The sequence below is a fragment of the Alligator sinensis genome, unplaced genomic scaffold, assembly GCF_000455745.1.
Source record: "Alligator sinensis unplaced genomic scaffold, ASM45574v1 scaffold647_2, whole genome shotgun sequence".
Lineage (NCBI taxonomy): Eukaryota > Metazoa > Chordata > Crocodylia > Alligatoridae > Alligator > Alligator sinensis.
In genome coordinates, this window is record NW_005841832.1 from 4,213,352 (window position 1) to 4,224,734 (window position 11,383).

Consider the following 11,383-nt stretch of genomic DNA (forward strand, 5'->3'; position numbering starts at 1 on the left):
GGGGGAGATGAAGGTGAGAACCCGGCTCCCTCTCCCCCACCCACCCACAGCCCCATGCCGGAGCTCCAAAACACCAGACCTGCACCCCTCCCAGAGCTGGGAGAGAACCCAGGCATCCGGGCTCCCAGCCCCCACCATCACTTGGCTTCTCTTCCTGGGACCTGATGGCAAGGGGGCACGCAGGGTCTGTGCTGAGACCCAGAGACCTCACTACACTCACAGGGGAAGACCCATGTACGCTGACCCCTCAGCCCCCATTGCCCAGTGGTTCTCACAGCAACAGGCTTCTGCAGATTTCTCCCAGCCCAGACAACTGCCAGGAGGCAAGAAGAGAGCCAGGCACAGGCGGCAGCCTCATGCCCACACATGCATACCCACAGTCCCAGCAGAGCCTGTGTGCATGGGGTGGGGGGGGGCAGAGAGTACAGCCATGCATGACTAGCCTGGGGCAAATGCATGTAACAGTGGCTGACAACACACACACACCTGGACACCTACAGTGGCTCCTCCCCAAACAGGCTTGTGAACAAGGTCCCCTTGCACATGGATGCACTAAACATGTACCCCCCACCCCCAACACTGCCACCTGTCAAACCTGCATGTGTGGCCACTGTCACATGTGTCTGCACATGCCCTTGGGCCTGAGCCCACATATGAGCAAACACTGTCTTGCACACGTACTCCTAGGCCCCCTCCATGAACCGTCATCTCCAGGGATGTGCCCATGCACACATGCAGGCTGCCACACACACATGTGCTGCCACACACATGTGTGTACACCCACGAGCTCACAAGCACCTCAGTGCACTCACACAGATGTCCACGCATGCCTATGTGTGTGCGCGTGCTTGCAGGCCCATCCATGGGCACACATCCCCATGCTCTTACACACGCGCACACACACCCACACACACACACACACACACACACACTCTCTTACCTCCCCCACCCCCAGTGACAAGTTCCCTCCCCACTGGTTCCAGGCTGCTCCCTTTGGGGGGCACCCCAGAAATGTCTCCCCAATAGAGATCCCTTCCCCTCCTCCAACCAGGACCAGCACATCCCCCTGCCTCACAGTCCAGACCTGCTCGTTGCCTAGCAATCCCACCAGCAGCTGCCATGGAGGCTGCCTAGCAACCGAAGCCCCCTTCCCTCCCTTCTCCAGGGCCGTACCTCACCTGCCAGTCACAGGCAGAGCCACGCCCTCAGCCAGGGCAGGGGCACCCCTGAAGCCATGTCTGCAGGGGGTCGGGGGGGAGAGAGGCCCCTCCCTCACAGCCCCCAGCACCCTCTCCCCAGCCCTGACACTCCTAAGATGCCCTCTGCTCCCCCACAGTGACCCCCAACAACACAGCCCCCTCTCATGAACTTGTGCCCCCAAGAGACCCCCCAGCGCCACAGGCAGTGAGGGGGGAGTGAAATGAACCACCTGCCACACAGACAACTGGGCTGAGACCTGGCAACTTGTGATACATCAGCGATGGAGCCCAAGAGGGTAAGAGATGTGGACAATCCCAGGGGTCAGGAGACGCTGGAGCCAGTGGGAAGGAGAGAACCCAGGAGTCCTGGCTCCCCTCCTCATCCACTGTAACTTGCTATACCCCATTTTCCTCCCAGAGCTGGGAGGGAACCCAGGAGTTCGGCTCCCCATCCCCCTGCCCCTTGTTTTAATACTTGGTCTGAAATCTCTGACTGTCCTTAGAAGAACGCCTGGAAAATTCCACTTTTCCCTGAACCCCAGCACACGCCAGTGAGTGAACTCCCTCAGTCACACAACCAGTGCTTGACTCCCTTAAACCACTTTGAGAAACGGGGCCCTGACTCCTGGGTTCTTCCCCTAGCTCTGGGAGGGGAGTGGGATCTAGTGGTCTGATCATGGGGTGGAGGATGCTTATACAGGGCCCCTCATCAGTGCTGAGTTGCAACTGGCTCTGGGATGGGGCACATTTGGGGCTGTGTTCCCCTACACGGCGGTGGGAGACAGGACCCCAGTAAGCTGAGGGTAGGGGCAAAGTGGAGTGGGGGTGCCAGGGGCATGGGGGCACTTACCCAGACACTGCAGGCCCTGCTTCCCGATGCCCCTGAAAGCAAGAGACACATATGCCATTAGTTGGGGAGACACCAGCACCTCCGCCCGCATACACACAGTACACCCCAACAGCTGGGTGGGGCACAGACCCTTCCCACAAGGGTCTGGGAGCCCAGATGCCTGGGTTGTATCCCAGCTCTGTGAAGGGATGGGGGCTGGGAGCCAGGACTCCCGCGTTCTGCCCCCCTGAGTGCTTGAAGTGCTTGATAAGCCCAGGGCTGGGCAAGCTGCTGATGGAAGGGGAGCCCAGGGCTGGGCTGGGCTGGCAAGGGGGCAGGGATGAGGGGCACTGGCAGAGTTGGGATGGAGAGAAAGAGTGACAGAGAACCCAGGAGTCCTGGTTCCCAGCCCTCTCCCATCCATTAGACCCCGCCCCTGCCCCCACCCTCACACCCCTGGGGCTGGCTCCAGAGCTCCTGTTTTGCGGTGGCATTTGTTATCAAACACTTGGCACCTTGCCTCACAGTCATGGGTGGGAGGAGGGCACAAGTAGCTGGGGGGAGAAAGAGGGGTCTCTGGGTCACCTGTTCCACTGGCCATGGCATCAGGCCACCCGCAGGCCCTGGTCTTCCCTAGCTCCCTCAGCGTGGGGTACCAGAGTCAGACTGGGTCCAGATATCCCAAGGAGAAGGGCATGAAGTCCCCATATTGTCCCCCTCACAGGGCTGGGATAGGGCCCGCGATCCTGTCCCCCAGACACCTCTGCTCTAACCCATCAGATTCATTCCTAAACCAGCACTTTAAAAAACCCCAGGTGTCCTGTCCCCCACCCCCAATTCTCTAACCACTAGGATTCACCCCCACACAATCTCCCCATCCCACCATCCAGGTGCAGCCACCAATGGGCCAGGTACATCACTGGGCTAGGGACACTGGTGGGGGGTAGTCCTCTGGCTGTGGGGGTGTTATCAACCCAAGGAGGCTGCAGGTGAGAGTGAGGGCACTGAGGGCTGGTGGGGCCTGGAGGGGACAGCCCCCCCAGAGAGGCAGTAAGGCAGGTGCTTTTGGGGGTGTCTGCCCCCACCTAGCCACATGCCATCCCCAGCTGCTGGGGGTACTTGGTAAGCATTGGTGTGTGGGTGGGGGGTGTTCACAGGACAGGAGGTTGCTGAGGGGACCTGAACAGGTGGTATCCTAGAGGTAGGCTGGCCTGGATGCATGCCCAGTAAGGGTCCAGGGCAATGCTGTGGTGTTTAGAGGGGTCTCGCCAGGCAAAGATGCCCAAGCTGCCAGACAGGCCAGGCAGGGGTGGGGAATGCAGGGCAGGGTGGAGGTGTACGGGGTGGGGGTGTATGAAGCAGGGGAAGAGGATGTGGGGTAGGGACGGGGACTGTACGGGCGGGGGATGCAGAGGCCGGGGCGGGAGTTGCAAGGCCATGGTGGGGGCATACAGAGGGATGGTGGGTATGCATGGGGCAGGGGCATAGGTGTGGGCTGGGGATGGGGGATTTAGGGAGGTGGGGATGGGGGATGCAGGTTGGGGGCGGGAAATGTATGGCACATGGGCAGTGATACAGGGAAGGGGATGAGGTATGTAGGGCAGGCACTGGAGGGCTGCCAGGGCAGGGGTTCAGGGGCCTCACCAGATGAAGTCGGTGCAGTGGCTGCAGAACGTGGGCTGCTTGAAGAACCGGGCCGTGAACTTGTGGCTCTTGACTTCGTGCACGACCTTCTGGCGCAGCGCCCCTTTGCGGCAGAACAGCGGCTTGGCCCGGCAGTCCAGCTCGGGTGAGGACCCCACCAGTGCCATGGTCCCACGCCCCACAGCCCGGTGGGTGACCCCCACACACAGGCAGATGGAGCCACCAACGAGCAGGCAAGGAGGCACGAATGGATGGGTGGATGGACGGCTGGATGGATAAACAGAGGGATGTATGAACAGACGGATAGATAGATGGACAGACAGACAGAGACAATGAACAACGGGGTGGGCAGATGGATGAAGGAAGGGCGGCAGGGCCGGACAAACAGACAGATGGACAGACAGATGTGAGATGAGCTGAACAGACCAGATGGACACACCCAGGGGGAGACGGACAAACCGACAGGCGGAGAAATAATGGGTGGATGGACAGACAGACGGACCACAAGACAGAGCGAGCAGAAGGATGCACAGATACAGACGGCGGGTGAAGGATGCCCGGAGCGACGGACAGACGAGCCAGGCAGGAGGATGGCGAGGGCTGGTGGGTGGGGGTGAGGCAGCAGGCGTGAGATGCAGCAGTGCCAGCGAGGCGAGGTGGGCACGAGAGCTGTGTGTGCCTGGGCTGCCGGCTGGCAGGGGGAACCGGGGGCGGGGGAGGGGTGCTGACAGCTCTGGGGGGGAGGAGTCTGCCTTAAAGGAGACTGAGTGCATGGGGGGGCGGGTCCCCAGGCTAGGCCTGAAGTGCCCCCCCAGCCAGCCCTGGGGACGCCCACCCTGCCTGCCTGGTCCCCACCCTCCACGTGCCTCTTCACAATCCCTACCCCACCCTCACAGGAGCCCCCAGAGCCAAACCCACCCATGGCCACAGCCTGGGACCAGGAGGACAGCAGGGTCTAGTGGGCTGGGGGGGCAGGATGCCTAGGTTCTCTCCCAGTTCCAGGAAAGGAACAGGATACAGTGAGTTAAGAGTAGAGGAGGAGGGAAAACCCTGGACACCTGGGTTCTATCCCCAGCACAGGAAGGGGAGTGGGGTCTGGTGGCTCAGCATGGGGAGAGGGGCTGGGAGCCCGGAGGCCTGGGTCCCACAGTGGGCAGTATGCCTGCGGCTGACCGTCTGCGATGACGAGAGACTGTTGTGCAGCGGGGCACAAGGCCAGGGAGAAGGGTGGTCAGAGGTCCAGGCAGGGTGGGAGGGGGGTGGCTGCTCCAGGATCATCCTGCCCTTTGGCACAGGCAGGACCCGGTTAATCAGTAACTGGGGGTACAAACGCCCAGGCCCCAAGTCATCAGTGTCACACGGATGCGACAGGCCCCACCATGCCCCACAGCGCCCCCCTGATCCTGGCCTTGCTCTGTCTGCTGCTGCCCCTGGGAGGCAACAAAGCCAAAGGTATGGGCCCTAGATGGGACCCCCCGCCAGCTGGGGGCTCTGCCCTCCATGCCAGGCTGGCACCCCCACCTCAGGCTCACAGGCGCTCCCTACTCACTGTTCCCTGCTCCCTTTCCCGTACTGATCCCCTCCCCCACCCAGGAAGGACCCAGGAGTCCAGGCTCCTAAATCCCACCCCCTCTCTCTGCTCAAACCCACCAGACCCCTGTCCCTTCCCAGGGCTGAGACAGAACCCAGGAGTCTTGGTTCCCCAGCTGCCCCTTGCTCCAGCCCACCAGCCCCCAATCCCTTCCCAGAGCTAGGAGAGAACCCAAGAGTCCTGCCTGGCTCCCAGCCTCCCCCACCCCTTGCCCTAATAACTAGACCCTCCTCCCTACTGACAGCGGGGTAGAACCCAGGCGGGGGGCTGGGCCGCCATGTGCCCGCTCTGTCCCTTCACGTCCTGGTTCCAGCTCATTTTTCTCTTTCCACCCAGGGGATGCCGTAGGCTGTAAATAGCCTTCGGGCAGCTCCGGGAACGGGCCCAATCCTGGGCCCAGTCAGTCTGTGCGAGACAGACAGACTGACAGGCTGGGGGGTATGGACAGACAGACAGGGAAGTGTATGGGGTTAGATGGATAGCCAGACAGAGGGCTGGCTCCCCGTGGGGTTGGACAGTTGGAGGAGCATGCACGGGGAACAGGCAGACAGGCAGGAGCATTTCTAGGGATGGGTGGACAGATAGGGGGTACTCATGAGGGTGGAGAGACAGACACGCACAGCGGGAGATAAGTTGACAGAACAGGCATGAGGATGAGCTGGACAGACAGGACAGGCATGGCCAAGCCAAGATCTCAACCCCACTCCTAGCTCTGACCTGCCACTCACGGGTCACTGAAGGGACTGCAGGATGCCCTGTCCCTTGCCCCTTGTCCTTCCAGGGGAAGGATGGAGAGTCCTCCCCTCCACTCACTGCCACCTTGCCCCTCCCCAACTTGAAACACAGGTGGGCCGCACTCCTGAGTTCTATCCCAGCTCTAGGGGGTGGAGGGAGTGGGACTTGATGGGGTAGAGCAAGGGGGAACCTGGGAACCAGGACTCCTGGGTTCCAGCTCAGCCCCATGAGGGGAGTGGGGCCTGGGAGCCAGGACTTGTGCATTCTGTTGGCCGCAAGTTCTGTCTAGCTGCTGGGCGTCAGTTTCCCCATTGGTGACAAGGGAAGTTACCCCAAGGCATTCCCCACTTTAATGTCTCTGCCCCCACAGGTGCCACCCAGCCTGGCCCTTGTGCATCCTGGAGGGAGGAGAGTGCCACAGTGAATCTGGCCAACCAGACATGCCAGCGCAAGTGCCGGCATGACCGCGACTGCCTAGGCCGGCGGCAGTGCCTGTGTGATGGTGCCTGTGGGCTCAGCTGCGTCATGCCTGGTAAGGACCTGTCCAGCCCACAGCCCATCACCTACCTGCTCCCACCCTGCCAGGCTGGGAAGAGAACGCACGAGTCCTGGCTTCCAACCCTGTTATTTCTGTGTCCCCAGGCCGGAGCTGCTCATGGCCAGTGAAGGTAGAGAATGCCAAGACCCACCTGGTCCAAGAGACTCATAGCTTCGGAGCTCTCATGGAGGTGACCTGCCAGACGGGCTTCATCATGGGCGCCAGGCAGGGGGCAGCACTCAGCCGATGCCAGGGAGACCGGCGGTGGAGCCTGACCCCACCATGTCGACGTAAGGTTCTGAGCCCCAGGGCCTCAGCAGCCAGCCCCCAATACCCACTTCCAATACCATCATTGTCCACCAACCCCCCACTGCCAACACTGTTACTGGCCACCAATCCCCACTGCCAATACCATCACTGATCCCCAACACCCACTGCTAACAATGTGACCAGCTCCCCCCCAACCACCACAAACACCCTCTGCCAATGCTGTCACACTGCCAGCCACCCACACTCACTGTCCAGACCAGCATGCCCCACCTCTGCCAGCTATCCCCCATAACCCAACCCTGTCACCAGCCAGCAAGCCCCTGCTGCCCACACTGCCACCCAAAATAACTGCCACAGATACCATAGCAACCACCTGGTCCTGTGCACATTCGCCCACCAACCTCACACCTGCCACCAACCACAACGCCCAGCCCCAATCAGCAAGTCAGCAATCACAACCACCATGAACTGCACTGCCCATCTGCTGCTGGCACAACCCACACCAACACAATCAATGGTGTGCTCAGCTTGCAAGCTACCCCCACAGGTCACTCACCACATCCACTCCCTGCCTCAGGGCATGCTTCCAGCTCAGGCACACAAGAAGCAATGGCCTTGATAGCACCCAGCCACAGCCCTCTACCATGCATGGGGATGGACCCCAGGAGTCCAGGCTGTCTGGGCCCTGGCTCTAAGCCACTAGACCATACACCCAGAGTTGGGAGAACCCAGGAGTCCTGGCTGCCAGCCTCCCTGCTCTGACACACCACATCCCTCACCAGAGCTAGGGTAGAACCCAAGTGTCCTGGCTCCCAGGCCGCCATGCTTCCCCTCCCTATAGCATCCAGCCAGGCAGCCCAGGCCAGGTGGTGTTTTGCGGGGGCAGGCGGAATCGTCTGGGCTGGTAGGTGTGAAGGGGAACACATCCCCCGCAGGAGCAGACCTACATTTGGAGGCACCACAGCCATCCTGGTCTGTGTCCCGCTGCCCTCTCAGGGCCTCCTGGGATAGCTCGCCTGGAGCTAAAGGGGGTTAGGGGGTCACCTCCCACAGGGCAGCGCCTGGGGCCTCATGGAAACTTCACCCAGATGTAACACAGCTACCAGGCAACTTGCAGGCAGATTACAGCAAGGGAAGAAGAGGAGAGGGAAGGAGGACTTGGAGCCAGGATGCATGGGTTCTATCCCAGCTCATGGAGGGAAGTGGGGCCTAGTGCGTAGGGCTGGAAACCAGGACACCTGGGTTCCATCAGAGCCCTGGGTGTTGGTACGGTGCTGCAGGTACAAGGACCTCTCCACACCTGAGGTTCTGACCCCTCAAAGTACCTCAGAAACTGTTGCCTCCAACCCCAGGCTCTTGCCCTGGTGTCACAGCCACCCTATGAACCCCACCGCTGCCTGGCCCTGAGGTCTCTAGGGAAGGAACCCAGGTTGTCCTGAACCCCTGCTGCACCCTCGTGCCTCCATCCCTATTTGGGGGGCGCAGAGAGCTACCCTTCGTGGCAGCACCAGGCATCCCACCAAGCTGGCAGAACCCAGAAGACGGCAGAAAAAAAAAAACACAGGAGGAAAAAAGCTACTGGAGAAAGGGAGGGAGGGTTTTATAGGGAGGGGGGTGGGACCAGTGGGGGAGGAGCTTGTAGGGAATGGGCAAGGCCAATGAATTCCAAGGAAAGGACAGGGGGAAGTGGGAGGAGCCAACTGGGTGGAGGGGAGGGGAGGGGCTGAATAGGTGAAGGCAGGTTGGGCAGAATGGTACTCAGGGAGGGGCAGGGCAAAGGAAATGCAGGCATGGCCTCCTGAAAGAGGTGTGGCCATGCTCCAGGAGGTACAGGGGGAGTGGGTGGTAATGTCTCTTAAAGGGGAGGGGCCATCCCTGACTCCATCCCCCTGCTGGTGTAGGGACCACGTTCTGTTCCCACCTTGGAAGCCTTAATTCCCAAGTTGTGTCTGGGGCACAGTAATTCCCCATCGCTGGTGGGGCTTGGGGGAAGCAGCTTTCTGGCACTCTAGGCTCTCAAGGATGTATCCCCAGTCAATACCTCCCCGTTCCTTTGTTGCAGGAGACCTGAGCCTGGCGTCCTGTGGGCCTCCGCCAGAGATAGACCACGGCTTCCACCATGGTGCCTCCTATAGGGCAGGCCAGGAAGTGCAGTACCAGTGCAAGCGGGGGTGAGTACCCCGCCTCCACCCCCTCAGTGCCCTCCAGCCCTAATGGGCTGTCTCTCACTTCCCACTTCCTCCCCCACAGGTACCAGCTGGAGGGGGTGGATACTCTCCGATGCCAAGAGAACCAGGAATGGTCTAGGCCTGCACCTGTATGCCGCTGTAAGTGGAACATAGCCCAGGGGTGGGAGCAGGAGGTCACTTCAGTCCAGGGGGGCCCTATTCTGATCCAGTCTCTAGGGCTCTGGCTCAGGGTTTGCCTTTGCCCTGATGAAGGGCTGCAGGCCAGGAGGAAAACCCAGACCTAGAACAAGGGACCATGCTCTTGGGATGGGGTATGAGAGATCCTGTCACCACCTTGCATCCACCTACTCCCACATCACACACCATCCACCCTCCCATCTGCCCCTGTCAGGGCTTGACCCCAGAGGGTCACAACCCAGGAAACCAGGAGCACACAGGGTCCAGACTAGAGCCAAGTATTAGGGGATCAGGAGCAGGTGGGTAAGGAGGCCAAGGCCCATAAGGGACCAAGATGTGGGTGATCACAGAAGTAGAGCCACAAGCTGGGGGTGCTGGTCAGGAGACCAGAGTCACTAGCTAGAGGGCTGGAGCCAGCAGCTGTAGCTGTAAAGGACCAGAACATGGGTGACTGATGGCTAAACTACAGCCATGAGCCAGGACCTCATGGTCAGAAGACAGGGAAGTCAGGAGCAAAAGGTGGGGCAGGGAAAGGGGTCAGGGGCCAGCACATCTGTCTGGAGCCCAGAGGCCCCGGCTGGAGTCTAGAACAGAGTCAGCAGGCAGGGAGCCAACAAGCAGAAAGTATAAACAAGGCATCACAGCCCAGAGTTGGCCCAAAGCCCCCATCCAGTCCAGTAGCCTTCTGGGCATTGAACAAGCTTTATTTTATAAGCAAGCAGCCACACCCATGCAACTGGGGCCAGTTGGGGCAGTTCAGGCAGCCAGGCCTACTGGAGTAACCATGGCCAGCTGGGGGCATCTTAGTCTGCCTGCTGCCCTGACTCCTGGCAGTCTCCACACACTACCCATAAACTCCTCCATCAGCCCCTCCACCTGCCTGTCCAGCCCCACACATTATTGGCTGCAGCCAAGGCTGGGGATTTTGTCTGGGCTGTGCCTGTGCTCTTACTGGGACTTAAAGCTGGAGGTTCCTGGCTGGAGGGTCTTGTCCCCTGCTCAGGGTCAAACCAATCACCATATTTGGGATCAGGAACGAATTTTACCCCCTGGTCAGATTGGTGCAGACTGTGGGGGTTTTTGCCTTCTTCTGCTGCAGGGCCATGGCCTCTACCTGGGATTTCTTGACTGTATATTAACAACCTTTTACAGCAGCCAGACATCAGCTGCCGTGGTCCCCCTGCTTTACCAGTGGCAGGTTCAGGTGTTATGTCCTGTGTGGTGTCAGTACTTTTACAAAGTGGTTAGATAATGGATTTGTAGGGGTTGATTTGGAGAGGTCTGATCCTGCTTCAGGCATGCGGGTGAACTAGACGCCCGCTTGAGGAGCCTTCCAGGCCGAGTTCCCTATAACTAGGACTCTATTCATCCATCCATCAATCCATCCCCACCTTCCCTGCCCATCTATCCCCCACTCACACATCCATTCCTTTGCCTGCCTGCCTGACCCTGCTGTCCATGTGCCTCCAGCCATGTTCTGCCCCCCGCCACAGGCCGTGGCCAAGGGCTACCTGGTAGCGGTGAAGAAGGCACAGTACCGGGCAGGAGAGGTGATCTACTACCTCTGCAAACGAGGCCTCCTGATGGACGGCTCCAACCGCGTCACGTGCCTCCAGAATGGCACCTGGTCCCCGCAGCCCTTCTGCAGAGGTAATGCCCGGCCCAGACCTGGAATGCCCACAGAGCCCACCTAGCCCCCTCCCCCCAGGGTTAGCCCCACCTACCCAAGTATCCCACCCCAACCTGCCCTGCATCAGGCCTATCTAGCACAGCATCCTACCTCCGTAGCCCGCTGCGAGGTCCCAGCCAAGCGTAGCCGTGTGCTGTACCAGGGCATGAAGCTGTGGGTTCAGGAGATCCCTGAGGGGCTGGTCCAACATGGGGAGACTGTAAGCTTCTACTGCCGCAACCACAACCAGACCTGTAGTTACCTGGCGTCAACCCGCTGCTTCGACGGGGTCCTGCCCCTGCCAGTGTGCTACAACGGTGAGTGGCCTGGGTGGGGGGAATTGTTTGAGATGTGCAACAGCCAGGTGGGAATCTGGAAGGGGGCTGTGGGTGAGGAAGAGGTAATCTGTTGGGCTTGGAGAGGGAGGGTTAGGGTCCCCTCTTTTCCCTCTCGTTGACCCTGGCCATCTCATTGCAGAGCCCACCTGGCTGCAGTACACCCTCTATCCCAAGCGCGTGGTCTCTGAGATCCAATCCTGCTGA

The 11,383-nt window shown here is 60.3% G+C and overlaps 2 protein-coding genes across 2 annotated transcripts in view; one reads left to right on the forward strand and one right to left on the reverse strand.

The window, feature by feature from the left end:
• Positions 1-3,839, reverse strand: part of PRKCG (protein kinase C gamma) — a 14,480-nt gene extending 10,641 nt beyond the window's left edge. Inside the window, exons 1-2 of the mRNA XM_006015081.3 lie at positions 3,673-3,839; positions 2,050-2,081 (exon numbers count right to left, since the gene is read on the reverse strand). Coding sequence (XP_006015143.1) covers positions 2,050-2,081; positions 3,673-3,839 — 199 coding nt within the window. The remainder of the gene's footprint in view (positions 1-2,049; positions 2,082-3,672) is intronic.
• A 1,208-nt stretch (positions 3,840-5,047) lies between these two features.
• LOC102372103 (beta-2-glycoprotein 1-like) overlaps positions 5,048-11,383 on the forward strand; it is a 7,346-nt gene continuing 1,010 nt past the window's right edge. The window contains exons 1-8 of the mRNA XM_025197633.1: positions 5,048-5,124; positions 6,369-6,530; positions 6,641-6,826; positions 8,869-8,977; positions 9,057-9,133; positions 10,643-10,822; positions 10,961-11,158; positions 11,319-11,383. Coding sequence (XP_025053418.1) covers positions 5,052-5,124; positions 6,369-6,530; positions 6,641-6,826; positions 8,869-8,977; positions 9,057-9,133; positions 10,643-10,822; positions 10,961-11,158; positions 11,319-11,383 — 1,050 coding nt within the window. The 5' untranslated portion in view covers positions 5,048-5,051. The remainder of the gene's footprint in view (positions 5,125-6,368; positions 6,531-6,640; positions 6,827-8,868; positions 8,978-9,056; positions 9,134-10,642; positions 10,823-10,960; positions 11,159-11,318) is intronic.